At 43.7% G+C, this 19,353-nt stretch overlaps 1 protein-coding gene across 4 annotated transcripts in view; it reads left to right on the forward strand.

Moving 5' to 3' along the window:
- Window positions 1–19,353, forward strand: part of GRHL2 (grainyhead like transcription factor 2) — a 100,472-nt gene that overhangs the window by 58,982 nt on the left and 22,137 nt on the right. For all 4 annotated transcript variants that reach the window (XM_081116992.1, XM_081116995.1, XM_081116993.1 and 1 more), the window contains exons 9-10: window positions 15,834–15,992; window positions 19,097–19,184. In XM_081116992.1, the coding sequence (XP_080973118.1) occupies window positions 15,834–15,992; window positions 19,097–19,184 (247 nt within the window). The remainder of the gene's footprint in view (window positions 1–15,833; window positions 15,993–19,096; window positions 19,185–19,353) is intronic.

Genomic DNA, 19,353 nt, shown 5'->3' on the forward strand with positions numbered 1-19,353 from the left:
TTTTTTCTGTGCTGTATAGTTTCTGATTTTTGAGCCTTATTTTGCACTAAAGAGAAGGTTCCAGATGAAACCTAAGTTTGTTTTGTACTTCAGTTATGCCCCATCTAGGAGGGCGTTACAAAACTTTGTCTTCAAACTAATGAAAAGGTCAGTGTCAACAACTCCCTTCAATGCCTCATTGTCTGCAAGCTGGGGGAGGCTGGGTGAGAAAGGAAACTGGACTTGAGTTTGTGGGCAGGACTTATAGCAGAAGATGAATTGCTCAGTGTCTCATTTCACTCATGTATAAAACAATGTAAATGAAATTGGCTTTAGGCCCAAGAAAGGTGACTTAAATGGGCAAGCAGCCCCAGAGTGCCAGGGCAGCCTGGAGAATGTTCCAGTGGCTCAGCCAGTGGTGGAAGGAAGTGGCCTTGCAGTAGGCGGGAGGTCAGGTCCCGCACAGAACTGCAGGGAAGCTTATCTTCCAGGGTCCACTTCACCTTCGTTCAAAGTTCCTGGCTAGGCCACTGGGCTAAAGATAAGGCATCTGTAAGGCACAGCGGGGCTGGGGTTAGAATCCTTGTCATCTCACCTCTCTGGCCTCACTCAGTTCCCTTACTCAAAACAAAATACAACAAAACAAACTTTTCCGAACAGCTCTGCCATACCAAGTGTGGTGCTGGGGGTGTGATGTGGGAAGATCCGGTGCTCTGGGGAGGGAGGGGGAACCAATAACCACACAGCAAGTGAGGAGTGATGGGCAGGCCCTCCAGTCGCTGGGGAGACTGGGGGATCCTGTCACTGCAAGTGTCTTGCAAATGCAAACAAGCTATGAATGAGAGCTTAACCCAGCCCTGATTTTCATAAGCAATCTGTGATAATGAGTGCGGGTGGGTGAGTGAATGCCCTAAAGGTCACTTGTCAATAGGGACCCTTTAAAGAAAATGCCCAAAGGGAAGGGACAGCTTGAATGATGGAGGCTCTGAGGTGAGGTGGGAATTTGGGTTGAGTTGGACTTTCTTTCAGCCTGGTTAAGACAATACCTGTCTTTACCCAAAGGTGGAAGTTCACGTATCTCGTTTAAATGTCTTTGCGCATGGGGGTTGTTCCAGGATGACAGAGTTAAGCTCACATGTGCCGCTTGTAGCAACATTTGCTTGTTTCTGTAATATATATTTTTAGTTACTATGACTTAATTGCTGCAATTGTATGCAGTCTGGGTTAATCAATAAGTAATAAAAAATAGTTTCTAATAATTTTCCCCAAATTACTGGAAAGGCTTTTTTTTTAAAAACCCATAAAAGCCAAGTCCATCTCATTAGTGAAGCCAAGAAATTTTTTTTCATCAACTTGCAGAGCCTAAGGTATTTCTTTAAAATATTACTGATTTTAGCCCTGGCCAGTGTGGCTCAGTTGGTAGGGTGGCCTCCCGTGCACCAGAATGTTCCCTGGTTCGAATCTTGGTCAGGGCACATCCAGGGCTGTGGGCTTGATCCCCGGTAGGGGCCATGCAGGAGGCAGCCGATCAATGTTGTTCTCTCTCTCCCTTCCTCTCTCTCTAAAAATCAATAAAAAAAAAATCTTTAAAAAAAAATATTGCTGATTTTATAATAAGCAGGCTACAAAAAACAAAACGTGGTTGAGAAACAGGTTTTTAACAAAGCAGGAAGTAAAAGGTGTCTCTCTCATGGTGCAATTGTTTGTGACTTTTGTGTCATGGACCTCTCAGGAGCAGCTGAATTTGCTTTCAAGTTCCTGTTGGTAATATCCACACAGAAATCTTTTGTACGCTTCAGGGTTGAGACCCCATTCCGTGTCACGTGATGTTTTAGTTTATGTGACCAGAGGACACAAATTTGTCACCTGCAGCCTTCATATGGTCCACAGAATGTATATGTGTATGTATCACGCGCTTATGTACTTTATTTCAAATTTTAAAGTTTTTTGCTCACATTTAATAATGAGGAGATTATTACTTTAATCTAGGTTTTTAGATTCTTTGGGGTAATTAAATATGGCAACCATAAGCCCAAGTGTGTTCAAGGCCGCGAGTGGTTCTTGTGAGGTACTGGCTATTCTCTTTAATGCTTTCTCTCGCCTTCTCTGTTCTGGAACTTTCTCTGCCCAACCCTAATGGACATGTGAGTTTCCAGGCCCTAACCATACCCCCTCAGACGGCTGAATATGCAGTTTACATCGTCATTGCTTTTCAGTGTTGGGGGATGTAGTGACGCGGTGGAGGCTGGCATAGTACAGCTGAGAGAAGGGGGCCAGGACCCCCGTCGGCATCCCCTAGGGGTTCCTTTGCCAGGCCTTTGGCAGTGGGCCAGAGTTTGCCTCGGGTTGGCACTGTGAAAGAGAGTGGCTGTGACATACTTTTGAATGCCCAAAATGGTGGTCAAGCTTGATCTTTGAAGATGTTTTAAAAAACACCAGAAATCACTCAGGTCCAAATGTAAATACACATCAACAAGTTGGACAATATCACTTTAGGGTTAAGAATGAGATTTCTTTGTACACTTGAGGACTGTGTCATCTTATTAACCGATGTCACTCCACTAAATTTAATGTAAAAAAATGCGATTTCTTTTCTACAAGACCAGCTTTGAAGAAGGCAGTGTCTGAAGATACCCTATAGATAAACTCTGAGCCACAGCCGCAGCGTTTGAGAAAACCACACGTCTTCCCAAGATGACTGTTAAAGGACAGTTTTTATTTGGATATTGACATTTTGGTGCATTTATTTTAAAAAACACACAAACAGCAGTCCAGTATTTGGGCTTCTTACTACCTATGCATAACCAAGAGCTAATGATAAGGTGATGGATTTTTCCAGAGCACATTCCTACTTTTTCCTTTGCTGCCGACCCACATGTTTACTTCCTCCGTGCGTTTAGCATGAACAGAAGAAAGGAAAGGACGTGAGATTCTAATCATCCAGTTTAATTCTAGGAAGAAGTTTGACCTGGGAAGGTGTTAAACTATTAATTAAAGGGAGGTTTGGGAGTGAACTCCTGATTTCTAGTATCAATTGCAGCCTGATTCTGGCAGAACCATTCCCAAGTCCCTCTACCCAGAACCGGTTCTGCTGGTTGTGCCACAGCGTCTCCCCACAGTGACACGAGCAGCAGAGAGAGTCTCCAACAGGATACTCTCCCCCTCGGGGTCTGTGCAGTCTGGACGCTTGTGTAATGAGAACAGGTGTCCCTGAGTCCCTGGGAATGACTCAGGTGATGTCTGGGTGGGTGAGGTCGTGAGTCCCTGTCCACCCTGTCACAGCTTGGAAACTGACAGCAGTGAGGCAAGGGGTGATACAGAGGAAAAAGCACTGACGTGGGGCTCAGGCACCCAGGCACTCGTCCTGGCACAAGAAGAGCCAGCTTTGGGACGTCTCCCTCCTGAGCTTCACTTTCCTCAGCTGGAAGGGGAGCAGTGATTATTAAAATTGATTATTAAAATCAACATGTTATTAAGGTTCTATCCATATGATTCGCACAGGAGCGCTGCTGTGATATGTTCTTTCACGTGACTCCCATTCACAAGGTTATTTCAATTCTTTCTTCCCGTAGCCAAGCACTGGTACCTACAAAGGAGACTTATTGGTCACTAAGCCCCAAGATGAGCAGTTCCCAGCAAGACCCTACTGGGTTATTGGAGAGCGGTGAGCTCAGGTTCCTGGCACCCAGCACTGTCTTTCTCTAGGCGATGACATCATCCCCCAGAGCAGGAGCACTGCAAACCCTGAATACAGGCTCCTCCTTCTTCCAGATTTCTAAGGAGATTCTTGAAACCAGGCCCCTTATTTTTGTCCAGTGCATTTTCTCTGTTCACAGTGATTTCAAGATTAAACCAATCTCAGTGTGCGGCACAGGCCTCCTGTGACCACAGAGAGTTAGTTGAGCATTAAGACACTCCTTAGTGCTTTGAGAGACAAGCTTCCTATTTGTGCCTTTTCACTGGGACAACGTACCAGTTTCCCCCTATTTCTATGCTTCACCTCTCTTGTGGTTTATAAACTACCTAAGAGGAAGGAGAGTTCTTTCCATGAACCCTTTTTCAATCCCTCTGCAGCCAAGCCTTTTGGAATGCTCTGGAGTCAGGGAAAAACGCTCCTCCTCCCTATACCAGCACCACTAAGTTATCAAGCAAACAAAGAAATCCACTACTGGCCCACCCCCCGTCTCTAAGATATATTTAAAAAATTTATTATAATTCAGTAATGTGAAATGCTTTCTTCCCTGGGTTACTCTTTGCTCCCTTCTAGCCCAGCACCTCTGCCTGCAGGAATGGAGCCATTACCGTCTGGGGTGAGGCCCATCCTGACCTCCTTCCATCCTGTGTTGAGTTGCAGGAGGGGCTTCGGGGATTGGCTTGTCTAGCCCTCTACTTTGCAAGATCAGTGGTGAATGTTTTTACTGCATTTGGGGATTTGGAAGGAACTTTCAGACAGGAAGTTTTGTAATTTTAGAGAGGGCCAAGGACATGGATAAAAGCATATGTATTTTTTCATCCCTGTTAACAAATTTTTGTGGTAAGATTGGGGGTGGGCAAGACTGAGACCTGGTTGGGATGGGGTAGGGAGCAGAGAGGCTGAGAAATGTCGTGGATCTTTTTCCTGTGCATCTCAGATTCTGATTCCACTAAGTATCAACTTTCTACATCCCAGGCACTGCACGATTGGCAAGTACAAAGGTGAACTTTGAACCCACGTCTTTCTGAGTCCAGAGACCATGCTCTTAATCATCCCAATAGAGGGAAATCTACTTTTTAATTTTTATTCTTTAGGCCAAAGCATGCTATGATTTTCTTTCTCAAAGAAATCTAGAGGGTACAACGTATGCAGTTCTGGAAAGAAAGAAAACAAATGAACTGCTCTATGTGCTTGAGCAAAGCAGTTCAATCAAGTCACCCTGCTTTTGCCACCCTCTGTCTCCCCCCTGCCCACCAAGATGGGCTTGCTGGTCCCACTCTTCTAGCACACGGGCCTCTCCTTATCCATGTCTTTGGTTGCCCTACTATGTTACCTGTTGATATCATACATGTTATTGACCAGAGTAGATCTGGGAGTGAGGACTGTTAGGATTCCTTGCCGTCTTCAACTGAGTGTGTGTGTATGTGTTAGTCTAACATTAGTGATCTCATTTGCAGAATTACTACCTCCTTCTGTATTAATTGAAGGTCAGTATGTGCTTTCTCAATTTACAGCATATCAGTGTTTTCTTCTCCATAGCTTTACACATTTACTCTCCATTTTTTTCCACTTATCTCTAGCTCCTTTCCCTGGTGTCCAGATTTTTATTTTTACACCCAATTTACATAATTTGCATACACTTTTCTTTTATGTTTTTTTCCCTGCTGTGAACAGTGAAGACTATTCCTTATTCTTTTTTTTTTTTTTTGCCATACTATGCAGGAAGCACAGCATAAAAAAATTCAAAGCAAGAACAGTGATTGTTATCAGAGAAAATGAAGGATTCAGAAGGCACACAATGGCTATCTGCCTATCTGCTTTATGTTTGCAACTTAAGAAATCCAATAAACAAAAACCCACATTCGCCAAGCTGGTAAATTGGAAGTAAATATTTACATATAAGCAGTATTTATTTTATGGGTAGATTCCTCTAACTTTGGGTCCCTTTGGATGCTTTAAATGAATTGGATTTACAAAGGAGGATTTTATGTCATTTTTGACATTGTGAGAAAATGCAAAGTGAGGGGACACATGCTGATATTTCCTGTGGGCCTCATTTTCCTTAAATTTTTGCCTTATTTATTGCCTTTGTGTCTGAATTTGCTCTAATACTCAGGAGATATCATATAATATCTGAGACCCAGCATGAGGGATGGAAACGTGGATGTGCTAAGATGAGTCAGCTGGATGAACAGGAAAATAAAAGTGGAATTTCAGAGTAAAAAGTTCTCTTCTCGCCCTGGCCAGTGTGGCTCGGTTGGTTGGATGTCGTCCTGTGCACCGAAGGGTTGCTGGTTCAATTCTCGGTCAGGGCACGTGCCTGGGTTTGGGGCTTGATGCCCGATAGAGGGGATGCAGGAGGCAGCCGATGGATGTTTCGCTCTCACATTGATGTTTCTCTCTCCCCCTCTCCTTTCCTCTCTCTCTCAAAATCGATTTTTAAAAATCTTAAAAAAACATACAAAAAACCATTCTCTCCTACATTTGTAAATTCATCCTGAAGGAATGAAATGATGTGATGTGATGCCGCGGCCCTGCCCATGGCCGCTGATGGGCTCAGGTCACGACTTGCTTCGTGTTGTGAGACATAACTAGCGCTGTTGTGTAGGATCGCTTACGTTTTCCATATGAAGTCCAGGTTTCTTTCTTTTCTCACTGTATAAGTCAACCCTTTCTCTTCCCAGTGCTGTCTTTTCCAGGTGCAACCAGTGGCCAGTAGTCAGGTTAGCTTTTTGCTCCATCAGCCGCTAATGAATAGAAAAAAGCAGCCTCTCTGTTCTCGTCGGCTCGGTTTTCGTCCCTTAAAGGACGGGGTGGTGGAATTGGCAGTGCTCTGAGTATAGCCTGTGAAAGTGGTAAATTGGAGAAAACGTAGGTGTGCTAACCTTCCTGTACACTGCAAACTGTTCAGTCTCTCAGGGTAGAAAATAAGGTTATACTAATTGAAATTCAGTACCAAATCCTGGCAATCCATTAAATTGTTCCAAATTTATTATTTCGTTCCCTCCTTTTCTTTCTCTTTCAACATTTCTTTTTGGTCTAAAATATTTAATCAGTTTTTATTGGGCTCCCACTCTGGGTGCAAGCACAATGCCTTAGAAAATTAGAGTTTTGTAGTCCTGATAATCAGGCTAGGTATCAGGGAGAAGAGAAGATATATAAATATTGATTTGCAGGATGAAAAAAGAAACCAGACAACTAGCCAAAGGAGACCACTCCTGATGCCTGTGGGTTCATGACCCACATCACCTCCCCTCCCCCTGGGGGAGTTCTGTTTTTGCTTATAAGACAACCTAGGATGAAATGGGGCTGATAGATAGTACTGATTTAGAAAGAGTTGCATCCTACTGTTTTGCTGAGGTAGGGCCCAGTTTTAAACAGGTTATCTTATGGAAGGTTAGAGAATATTATAGGGCATCCTCCGTGGTCTCAAAAGTAAAGAAAAGGTTGGGGGAGGCTCCTGGGAGGGGTCTTAAAGGGTTGAGATACACACTGTGAAACAGGGCAAATGGCATTTTTATGTGTTTGCTGGGGCGTGGCGTAGGTGATGGAAGCTTTACAAGGGAAAGGTAAACATTTGCTGGAGTCTTTGGTATTGAACTTAAACAAAGCCATGCCTTTGTTCCGGTTTCATAAGGTAATGGATGGCAGGAAAAGCTGTAAAGCTGGAGTTAATTCATATATAGAAGAAACAGTCTTTGGAAGGCATCTCACTGAAGGTTTCAACAGCTTGATCAGCTAGAATGTAGGGTATCCATGCATGGTTTCTGACCTGAGTCCTGCTTGGGGCTCTGTCACTTACATGCATGGACCGGTGTGTGTGCAGAGAATTAGATTACAGACCTGGATTCCATGGACTGATGGTGTGTGTGTGTGTTAGTGTGCCCCGCGGTTAATATTTGTTTAGTGATTACCATATACCAGGCACTCTGCCCAGTGCTTTTTATACATTGTGCAGTATTTCTCTTTTTAAGTGGATATACTTTTCCATGGAAATAATGAAGAATGTGAAGTCCAGAGCGGTGAGCAGGCTTACCTCAGGTTGACAGCTAACGCGTAGCAGAGCTGGGATTTCCACCCTGGCCTGTCTGAGGTGTGTGCTTTTCCCACCCTGCCTCTTTGTATTGGAAGGATCTAGTAGTGATATCTTCTGTGTTATCTCTGGCAGAAGGGCCGTCATTCCTTCGAAGCTTTATGCCTGCTGCATACTGTGCTCTAGGCCAGGCAGTGGGAATTCACGGACAGAGAAGCCAAGCGGAGTATCTGTTGTCAGAGCATATTTGGTTAGGCAGGGACCTGAGACATAACTGTAAATAACTGTAATATGAGGTAGAAAATGACAGTGACTCTAATGAACATAGAGAGTTCTGGAGAGAGAAATTCTGTTTATTTCTTTTAAATTTCTCAACTTTTTAATTTAAGCATTTTCAAGTGAAGATCGAAAGACTAATACAATTAACACCACAAACCCTTCTCCTAGGTTGACTCATTAATGTTTTGCCAGAGTTGTCTGATCTCTCTCTCTCTCTCTCTCTGTCTCTCACACGCACACACACACTTCTGAATCCTTCAGCATGTAGAGAGGTCATCTTTCCGTGGGATCGGGGAGACATGAAGGTAGGATGTGGCATTCGGGCATGTCTTAAGGGCCGGGTGGGATTCAGACCTGTGGAAGTTGGAAGGAGGAGCGCGCCAGGTGGAAGAACGCACGCGCAAAGGTGCAGAGCGTGGGAAGCAGGAGAGCCAGGGAATTGTGGAGAGCAGCAGAGATGCTCGAGCCGCTTGGAGAGGGGCTGATGGAAGTCACGAGAAGGGATGACACTGCCATGGAGAAAACTGGAGTGTGGGTGAAGGGGGTCAAGGATGGGACCTTAGACCCACCGCACTTAGGGGATGTGGAGGAGAGGAACCGCAGAATGAAGGGGTGTCAGGAAGGAGAATACAAAAGAAGGTGGGGGCGGGGGGAGGAGGAACTGGCTGACGAAGTCAGTCCTGTAGGCGATGGCTTCTCATAGCCTGGGCCTCCACATGTAGCTCCATTCATTTTATTTATTTATTTATTTATTTATTTATTTATTTATTTATTAGCATCATTCACTTTAAAGTGTCACGTACCAAGGGGAGGACTGTTACAGCTATTTAAAAAATGAGGCGCGGAAAGATGAAATGACTAGTCCAAGGTCATAGCACTAGGATTTGCACTGGGTACAGACCTTTTTTGAGTCTCTTGTACATTTTTTTCTTGCTGTGCTTTCCTCTCATTTCACCCTCCAGCTTCAGAGAAAACTCTTCTTATAAAACTTCCCATGTGAGTTGGTCTCATTTAATCCCTGCCTCTGAGGCTCAGCTCCCACAGCTCCTCCTGTTTGCAGCCGCTCACTCGACTTTCTTGTTGTGTGAACACCTCCTTTGTCCTGGAAGACACCTGTGCCAGGCTTGCTGCCCACTGCCCGTGTTCCTGTCCATCCCTCCTTCCTCTGCCCAACTTCCCAGCTGAGATGCTTCCTCTCCGTCCTAATGTCCTGTCTCACTCACCCAAGACATCTCGTTTCCCAACTTTTCCCTCCACTCGTCTGGCCTCGGGAAAGGGCACAGACCCTTTTTACTTAAAGACCTTGGTGGCCTTTTCTCAGCCTTCACCCTCCTAGTCCTCTCTGTAACTTGGGCATCGGATGCTGCGGCCATCGTTCTGCCTGGACTTGACCTCAGTGATACACGCCCGACCTCACCAAATGTCCACTGTTTGACAACAGTGATACGAGCAGCGTGGTCGGCCTCTTCCCTCACCAGCCTCCTGTTTCAGGCCGCTCCTTAACTTCCCCAACACAAAGGCCCCTCTCCCATTAGGCTGTCTCTTCCAGCTCAGGCCTCCTCCAGGAAGTCTTCCCTGGCTGACTTGTTGAGCTTTTGTCCTTAATTATGTTCTTACAGCATGGATAGTCCAGGATACTCACCTCAGTATCTAATTAGATACATTATACAACAGTAGAAACTGTTATATGCCTCATAGCATCTCTGTATATAGTATCTTCCATAGCGTGTGCATGCGTATGCGTGTTCGTGTGCGTGTGTGTGTGTATTTAGGTTTGTTGATATACAGACAGGTAACATTTTTTTTAGTATAAATCTGGTCAGAGCAGCTAACCCAGCTGTATTATCTTGACAAGTTCAGCTACTCAAAGCAATCTCAACTCTTAAGAGGTGTTGCTTATGAAAGCAAGAGCATAGATAAAGAGGGAAACGTGTATTTAGAAAAGTAATTTTATCTTAACTCATTGGACAAATATTTGTTGAGTATCTGCTATGGGCCAGGTACTGGGACTAGACTAAGCCTGGGGCAGACAAGGGCCCTCTTCTTATGGGCTTTTAGCCTCATGGAGCAGTAGATAATTAAGCACTAAATAGATAAACAACGAGCTAAATCCAAGTAATGTTAAGTACTATGAAGAAAATAGAAAAGAGCAGTGTGACAGTGTGCTGCTGGTCGTGGGCTGAGGTGGGAGGAGGCGGCAGAAGACAACTCTACCTGGGGCGGCCAAGGAGGAGCTGACTCTGGACTGAAATCTGAACGGGAAGGAGTGGCAGTGTGATGACCTGTGGGGACAGCGCTGGAGGCACAGGGCAGAGCAAATAGCAAAGGCTGTCAACTGGGAACACGTTTTGTATGTTTTGGAACTGGAATAAATTGAGTACTGAAAGAATATAGAAAACTGGTAGAATATGCGAGTCAACCAAACATGTATGTGTGTATATAGAGGTACCCAAAGTGTCCATAGGAGAAAATAAAGAAATACACTATCAGGTTTTAAGTCATTCCCTAAAAATTCTATATAAATGGAGGTGTCGGGATCTAGGAGTTTCTTAGATCCTCAACAAAATAGCAAGCTCTCTGAGGGCAGGGAATCGAACCTGTCCTGTCATTCTTGTTTCCCACCTACTAGCATAACGTCACACCCTTGATAAATATTTGGTGAATTAGTGCATGAAGAAATGAGCTAACGCCCAAGACTGAGATTTCACATGTTAATATTGTCTACTTTTAGTCTACCTTTCTGTCTTATTCGGCATTGCCTCTGCACCCAAATACAATTGTATGAAATAGAAGAAAAATTTTGAAACATAAGAAAACCATCTTTAAGGTCTTTGATAATTCTAAGAACCCAGAGGAAATCAGAGTAGGGAAATTGGCAAGAGCCAGTTTAAATATTTGGTATTTAAATACTGTTTGTGTTTAAGAGTGGAAATGCTGATTTTATGACCCTGTAATTTGGAGGCTAATGCACGTGCCATTTCTTGGAAAAGAGTCTCAACCTTAGGAAATAAAGAACTTCTGTAGTCTTTAATCAGAAGGCTCTTCTTGAAAATGCAAAATACAGTTGTTTAAAGAGAAAATAAATACCTTCCATCAAATCATGGACGTTATGATTTTTTAAATTTCCAATTGCTTTGTCAGTCAAAGATCAGCCCACTTATTTTGATGGGAAGCTCTCAGAAAAATCTTGGGAGTTAATAATCAATTTAATGTAACAATTCTAAAGCCCATCCTTGATCTGTGTTTATTTTAATAAATCTTACTACACATAGTACATGAGAGGTGTGTCTTGTGTAGAAACTACAAAGTGGGAGTTGTAATTCTTGTGTAAAAATGATTTTATTTAACAGTGTCCATTGTCATGAGACTGCCTCTACTTCTGGAAAGGTCTGGGTACATTTTGAAACAATCTTTCTATCTGACTCAATCTTTGAACCAATGACAAAATTATTATCTGCTTGGATACACCTGTTTTAATGAATATTTTTCTAAAAGATAAATTATGTACCGTCAGAATTATAGGAAAACAACTGAGGTTTTGAAAATATCGTATGAACATATATAGCACCCGTAACTCTCAGATGACAAACCAGTTGTTCATAGCTTTAACATGCTCTTTACATAACCAGGGCTCCTGCTGAAATTAAAAATAACTTTCTGTGCTTGACATTTGGATGAACATTTCGGGGGGGGGGAGCATACCTTTCCCTACATTTCTGTAATACACATTTACAAACAGCGCTTTGTAGATAAACTTCCAAGAAATTTGATCTCACATTCGCCTGCTGTGCCTGGAGCTGGGACATGGTTGGGTTTGCAAGATGAAACAAATGAATGCTTATCAGTTCCCAAGCCAAGGCTTTAGTTAATGTGCTTCTGTGACTTCCCACCCCCACCCCCTTCCCCAACTGCAGTTAAAGTTCAACCATTTGGGTTTTGAGTGCACCACAGCGAGACTATGATTGATACCATCGGGCACTGAAGCTGCTTTGCTATTGGGTCAGGCAGCCGGGCAAGAGGAAAGCAGTGCCAACCCTATTATATATCCCTGCCTCTGAGGATCACTCCGGGAGGCCAGCACCATACAACAAAGAAGGCCAATTCTTGTGTTGTTTACTTTTTATAGAATCAGGATGGCATTAATCAAAGCGAGCCCACTGGGCCTTCTACTAAGGACCTCTCCCTATTAAGAGGACCTAGTCTAAGTGTCTCTCGGTAAAGTCTAGTGTATTGTAGCTCATTTGACCTTTAAAGACCTTCTCTGCTGTGTGGCTGATTGTTATAGCTCCTCCAAGGATGTTTTAGTCTATTTATTGTTGAATATTGCCAGTAAGCATCTGTTATTTCAGGGATCTGTCCTACTGAAGTGGCCTTTGTAAATATACGCATTCCATCAGCCCAGCTCTCTTAGTTGAGACCTGGAGCTGACAAGGCCACAATTAATACTGTTTCCTGCCTGTTGAGTGTATGCCCACCGTGAGTGATATATGGATAAATCAGTGAGCCAACCGTGAGTCCTAATAGCTTAGGAAATATGCATCAGGAACACTTTTCTCCTCTGGCTTCTGCAGCACGAGGCAGGCTTTATGAGGGAGTGGAAAAATAACCAGTGTGGGCTGAGGCCCCTGTAGATTGCAGCACCAGCTGGGAGATTTGTATATGAAATATGTGGCCAAAAATAGGGACACCTGCATTGCTCACCAGAGTAATCATTTGATTTGCTGACATAAAGTTAAGTTTGCACATTCTGGCCAAGATGACCCCATTGTCAGTAATAATAAAAGAATTTAAGTGTTCCTAGGAAAGTATGCCCTTATTTTTTGGCCTAAAGAGCAGCATTTGGTGAAGTTATTATAATCTTTAGAGCACCATCATGTTGCTTCTCTCTCCATCCAGACTCTTACTTCTCCGATTGCCTAGACCACAATTAGTGCATTTGTGCTAGTAATTCGCACAGTCTCAGGGACATGGTAGGTGTTTAAAAATAATTTTGTGCCATGAATGAATATCCTCTGCAGTTAGGGCATCTCCAGGAGCAACAGACAGACTTTCCTGTCTACTCTTACCTGGGACGTTCAGTAGGAGAATCAGGCATGGAATGCATACTCTTTCTTAGTAGTTTTTATCACTCGGGTCCCCTGAATCACTTGACATTTGATTTTTTAATCACTGTTTTTCTTTACCATTCCTAAATAATAAACAAGCATTTGTAGAATCCCTGGTCTTATCCCAGTGTCTGTTTTGTATTTTACTCGTGTCCTCCAGATGTGTTCCTCTGTACACATCTCCCTTTGGAGTGCCTTGACCACCCATTGTTGGTCATAGCTGGATCACTCGCCTGTCTTCCCTCTGGACTGTTAGCTCCGTGAGGCAGGGGTCTGGGTTTCTTCTCTATCCGCAGTGTTTAATGTTGTGTTTGACTCACTGTGGGTGTGTGTTAATGTTCATAGGAAGAATGAATGAGTGAACCAACAATAGGAGTGAATGAATGAAATGAATGTAACTGATTCAACTTTAGCCACTTGTTTTCAGATGTTGGCTGGAAAAGTGAGTCATTTATACTCCTCCCTCTAATCCTCCCAATATTTTATAATAAGATTAATATTTTTATTTCTTCTGTTGGTCAGTTCTATAATCTTTAATCATTTAAAGATGATTTAATGATGATTTGTGTTTCCTTTTTTTTTTTTTTGACTCTTGTAATTTCTGTTGTGTGTCTTGATGCCCCGTTGTAAGCTGAGGATACTGGTGCTTTTACTACATTTCTCTCTTCCCATTTCTTGTCTTACCTTCGCCAGCTCCTCTTTTACTTTTCACTTCTTCTATAATAGTATTTACATTCTGATTTAAAGGGAACATGGGAAACTGAAGACAATAACGGATTTGCCTGAGGTTTCTTAGCTGGTTAATGTTAGAGCTGGGACTAAAACTTGGGCTTCAACTCCCAGTCTAGTGGGTTTTCTACCGATAAACTCATCAATTTGCTCATCAAATGTTTATTGACTGCCCATTCTCCACCATGCACTACATTGAGTACCAGGAATACAAACATAATAAGAAATGGTCTCAAATCGTATACTTAATAGTCAAGTAGTAGCTTGCTTGGATCTATTTCATTTAGTTCCTCGTCTAGAGATTTCTTCTGTTCTTTCCTTTGTGACATGTTTCTTTGCCTCCACATTTTGGCTGCTTCCTGGTGTTTGTTTCTATGTATTGGGTAGAGCTGCTATGTCTCCTGGAATTTGTAGAGTGACTTTGTGTAGTAGGTGTCCTGTAGGGTCCAGTGGCTCAGCCTCCCCAGTCACCTGAGCTGGGCCTTCTAGGTGCTCCCCTGTGTGGGCTCGGTGCACTGTCCTGTTGTAGTTGAGCCTTGGTTGCTGTTGGCGTCCCTTGGAGGAACTGACCCCTAGGCCAATCGGCTGTGAGGACCAGCTGCAGCTACAGCCAAAGAGCTGCTGTGCTGGTGACACCCCTATGGAGCAGGATTTGCTTCAGTGGGGCTTTGGTGTTCACCAGGTGCACCCCTTGAGTGTCACTCGTGGATGTGGCAGGGTTGTAATCCAGCGTGGTCGGGTCTGACCACCAGGTGCACTGTCTCTGGGGCCTCCCGGGAGGTGCAGAGTCAGCCTGTGCCAGTGCCTTGCCCAGGGCCACCCAGCATGAGCTACACAGCAAACCGTAGTTGGCTGCTGCTTGTGCTGGGCTTGCAGGTGCCCAGGAGAGGCCAAGCTATGAGCCAATGCAGCTGCCGCTAGTGCCAGGCCTGGGCCGCTAATCAAGCCGTATGGGGCAGCTGCTGCTTGTTGGAGAGATTTTAGGAAAGTCCTAAGCATGAGGCTCGAGAGGCCACTTGCACAGAAAAGCCCCTGGAAATGGCCCGGATGAGCTGCAGGTGGGGAGGGGCGGGGCCTCCGGGAATCACGGGGCGGGGCCAAGGGTGTGAGTCAGGTGCTGGCGACTCAAACATGGCGCCTGCCCGCCGGCTGTGCGGGGAGGACTCGCCACAGGAGCCATGGCCTCCGCCAGCCCTTCTGCCCGGGAGGAAGCCGCCCTCCGCCTCTCGCCGGGATCTCAGGCAGGTCAGTCCCTCCCCGAGTGTCCCGGGTCCTTTCAGGCTGCTGCCCGGCGCTGGGCTCAGAGGGAGCGTCCGAGTGAGTCCGCGCCGGGCCCTTTAGAGGAGCTGCTGGGGCTCCCGCAGCCTCCGCGACCCTCAGGGACAGTCCCCACTGGTTTCACAGCCTGGAGTTGTGGGGACGTCTCTTCCCGGCCCTGCAGCCCTGGGCTGGGGGCCTGCTGTGGGGCTGGGACCCCGCCCTCCTCCGGGAAGCCCCCACGGACGAGATTCCCTCCCGGGTTTACCCGCGACACCGGGGGTGGGCCTGAGGCCGCGACTTCAGGATCCAGCCCCATCCGCCCGCGTCTCCGCCCTCCTCCCGCTCTCGGTGCTGCTTCAGCTCCCTGGTTGCCGGGCTTCCGTTCAGCCAGATCTCAGGAGGCTCTGAGTGATGGTTCTGTGTTTTAGTTGTGATTTTGATGCGGTTGCGGGAGGCGCGAGTACCTGGTTGGTTATCTACACTGCCATCTTGTTGTCACTCCAAGGAAAGTAGTTTTTTAATTGTCTGTTTTAGATTAAATATCAAAACAAAAAAGTTTATATATTTATAAATTATGTAATGTATTATGTTTTATATGCTCAACATATTCTTATGTCAGATCATCTAAATATTCTTCCGTTATCCTTATAGATTTGTTTAGCATTTTGATTTCCAGTCTAAGGTTTATGCATTTTTTTTAAGACGCTTTTTATGGTGACTTATGATCTTTTTTTCTCCTTTCTCCCTCCTTTAGATCTTCATCACTGTGAATTGCCTGAGTACAGATTTCTCCTCCCAAAAAGGAGTGAAAGGACTTCCTTTGATGATTCAGATTGATACATACAGTTATAATAATCGTAGTAATAAGCCCATTCATAGAGCTTACTGCCAGATCAAGGTCTTCTGCGACAAAGTGAGTAAAGATGACAGTTTGTCATAAAGGTATCTTTGTTATTAGATATTACTTTTAATGACAGTTATCCCTTGTAACCTTCTCTTGTCTAGTGCTGTCAAAATAATCACCTTATCAATCACAGTGGGAGTGGTAATCCTTCATTCTCAATTCCTATTAGATATCTAGGGAGACATCAGTCAACTGTTTATATATATACACACACACACACACACACACACACACATATAGTCAATCATTTTACCACTAATTTAATAACTACTTGACATTGTACTGTGCTGAGTCTGATTCACTTAGATAACTGAAGTAATAGATTAGTCATTTTTACTGGGTATAGTTCCTGTTCCAGAACATATCAGTGTAACTTTTGTTATTCTGTGGGGTAAGTGAGGTCTCATTTAGGGGTTTTTGGAAAGGAAATGGCTCCTATAAAATAAGTTCAAGAGGAGATATAGTTTTTGAATCTCCCTGAATCCCACCACAAGAGACAAAGCAATTAGAATAGATAAGATTAAAATCCCCTGATTATGTAACAAGAGATCCTTACCCCATCCCAAATATGAGTGAGGGGTGTGTATGTCTTGGGTGCATTGTAATTTATATGGTAGATAAAGTTTCATATTTCTATTTATATTAATCATACAGAGATCCAAATACATGGAAAAATGCCACAGATGGACACAGTAGACATGAATAATAGGAGCCTTTGCTTATATTATACTTCTGTGCATTTAACACTTTATTAACTTTATAATATTCTGAAAATATTATGTTACCTAAACATCAAAACTCTACAAAACCTGATATATCTTGAGGGGACCTCCAAAGCAAATATTTCTGTATTTTATCTCCTCTTGCTAGAAATTTCTCTGGTTTATATATGTCAATGACAACTCAAAACTTAAAAGTAAAGCACTGTAAAATAATTATATTTTTGACGAGTGAATAATAAGAAGGTTTTTGACATAAAATACATACTTAAAGCATCTGGTTAAAATATTATAACTTTAAAATTTTAAATCTTATGTATGTGAAACTCTTAGGACTCACGTGGTACAGAGTAAGTGCCACATAAGAATTAGCTCTGAAGCTATCTCCTTTATGATACCTTCATTAACCACAAATGTCAGTTGTGTCATGGCCTTGCTTTGGCCAGAATTGGGAATCTACTATTTTAAAAGCCAATGTAATAAGCAAAAAATACATCTCCTTGTTTTAATTAAAATCATTTGTGTCTTTTTCTGTGAATTGCCTATTTCATGACCCTTGTCCATTTTTCTATTGGTATGTTAGTTTTTAAAATTTGAATCATTGTAGATTAAGAATTTAATACTATATGCAATGTTTTATTGCAAGTAAAATTTGTCCTTTGCCTTTTATTTAATTAATTAATTTATTTAATATGTCTTTATTGATTTCAGAGAGAGGAAGAGAGAGGGAGAGAGAGAAACATCGATGAGAGAGTCATTGATCAGCTGCCTCCTGCAGACTCCCTACTGGGGATTGAGCCTGCAACCTGGGCATGTGTCCTGATCGGGAATCGAACTGCGATCTCCTGGATCCTAGGTCAATGCTCAACCTCTGAGCTACACTGGCTGGGCTGTCCTTTGCCTTTTAAATGATTTATTTTTGCATAACAGAAGGATTACATTTTAATATTATCAAATCTGTCTTGTGTGATGATTTGGGGGGCAGTTTCTAAAAGGTTAGAGGATGCTGGCCAGTTTGTTCTTCAGCGCTCCTTAAATACGCTGCCCCAAAGGGCAGGAACTGTAAATGCGAATCTGAAATGTAGTTTAATGTGAGGATGTCTAGCTGGTTTTCACCTGCCTAGAGCATCATGAAAACATGAGTGCAGATGAATTCTTCTGTATCAAGAATGGAGAGAAAGCCTTAGCCAGTTTTCCCAGTGGTTAGAGCATCAGCCCACCAACTGAAGGGTCCCGGTTCGATTCTGGCCAAGGGCACGTACCTCGGTTGCAGGCATCATTCCCGGCCTCCATCGGGGCGTGTGTGGGAGGCAACTAACCAATCAATGTGTCTCTCTCACATCAGTGTTTCTCTCTCTCTCCCCCTTCCATTCTCTCTGAAAAGCAATGGAGAAAATATTCTCAGTTGAAGATTTTTAAAAAAGGAGAGAGTGAGGAAAAGGAAACTGTGTTGAAACATCTGTATTTGGGGGTGAGAAGAGGAAACTGGGTTAGCAAAGCTGACATAGAAGAGTGACCAAAGAGACGAGAGGAGATCAGGGAATCCTCGAAGGCCAGGAAGGAAAGAGGTAGAAGGTCAACTGGTTAAGTTGGATGGGATTTGGAAGAGAAGCCAATGAAAAAATCACATTACAAGAAACAGAGAAGTAAAAAGGAGATGAACAGACCACACCTTTTTTTTCCTCTCGTTGATCTTAGGGAGAGAAAGCGAGAGAAGGAGGGAGAGAGAGAGAAACATGGTTCAGTTGCCCAAACTCAGGATCGAACCCACACCCTGGATATGTTCCTTGACCAGGAATTGAATCCGCCACCTTCTGGTGTACGGGATGACACTCCAACCAACTGAGCCATGCCAGCCAGAGCTAGACCAGACTTTTTCTACTTGGTTGAATGAGCAACATCTCCAAGATCATATGAACATATTAAAACACAGAATCATACTGTATGTCCAAAGTGACCTTCTATCCTATCTAGTTTCCTCATGCCCTCCATCATTTCCATTACTGTAACGATACAACGAGCAAAGGAAAAGTTTTATAGGGAGTTCACACTCAACTTTAATGCCCTCTCTGTGCCTAGGAATGATGGTAACAGGCCAAGGCTTCATCTTAGGACATTTATTATAATCACTGGGAACTGGGTCTGGCATTTCTGGAGGGATTCAAAACTGAGGTTGTGTAAATAGTCAAGATCCCAAAAAAGGGAGAAATCTGGGAGAAGTGGGATCACTCAGCCTTCAGGACTGAGCCTGACCTCACTGGAGTGATGGAAATGGGACTGCTGGTTCTCCTTCTGCCCTTGTTACGTCTCTTATCCCTGAGATTTGGGTGCAGCAGTGTTTTGTATGCTCTGATAACATGCCTGACATTGCCTGTATTTTTTTTTTCCTGTTAGGGAGCAGAAAGAAAAATCCGAGATGAAGAGCGGAAGCAGAACAGGAAGAAAGGGAAAGGCCAGGCCTCCCAAACCCAGTGCAACAACTGTGAGTGTCACTGAGAAGGGATGGGCTCCATGGGTCCGCTAGGGAACAGGTGGAAAAAAGTGGGTTGCAGGTAAAACTACAGACATGCAAGGGATTGCTTGCCTTTCCCTAGCAGTGGAGACCAAGTCAATTGTCCCTGTGAAAAGCAAATAGAGTCAATGATCACAGA

Source organism: Miniopterus schreibersii (assembly GCF_964146895.1).
Source record: "Miniopterus schreibersii genome assembly, chromosome: 17".
NCBI classification, from domain to species: Eukaryota; Metazoa; Chordata; class Mammalia; order Chiroptera; family Miniopteridae; genus Miniopterus; species Miniopterus schreibersii.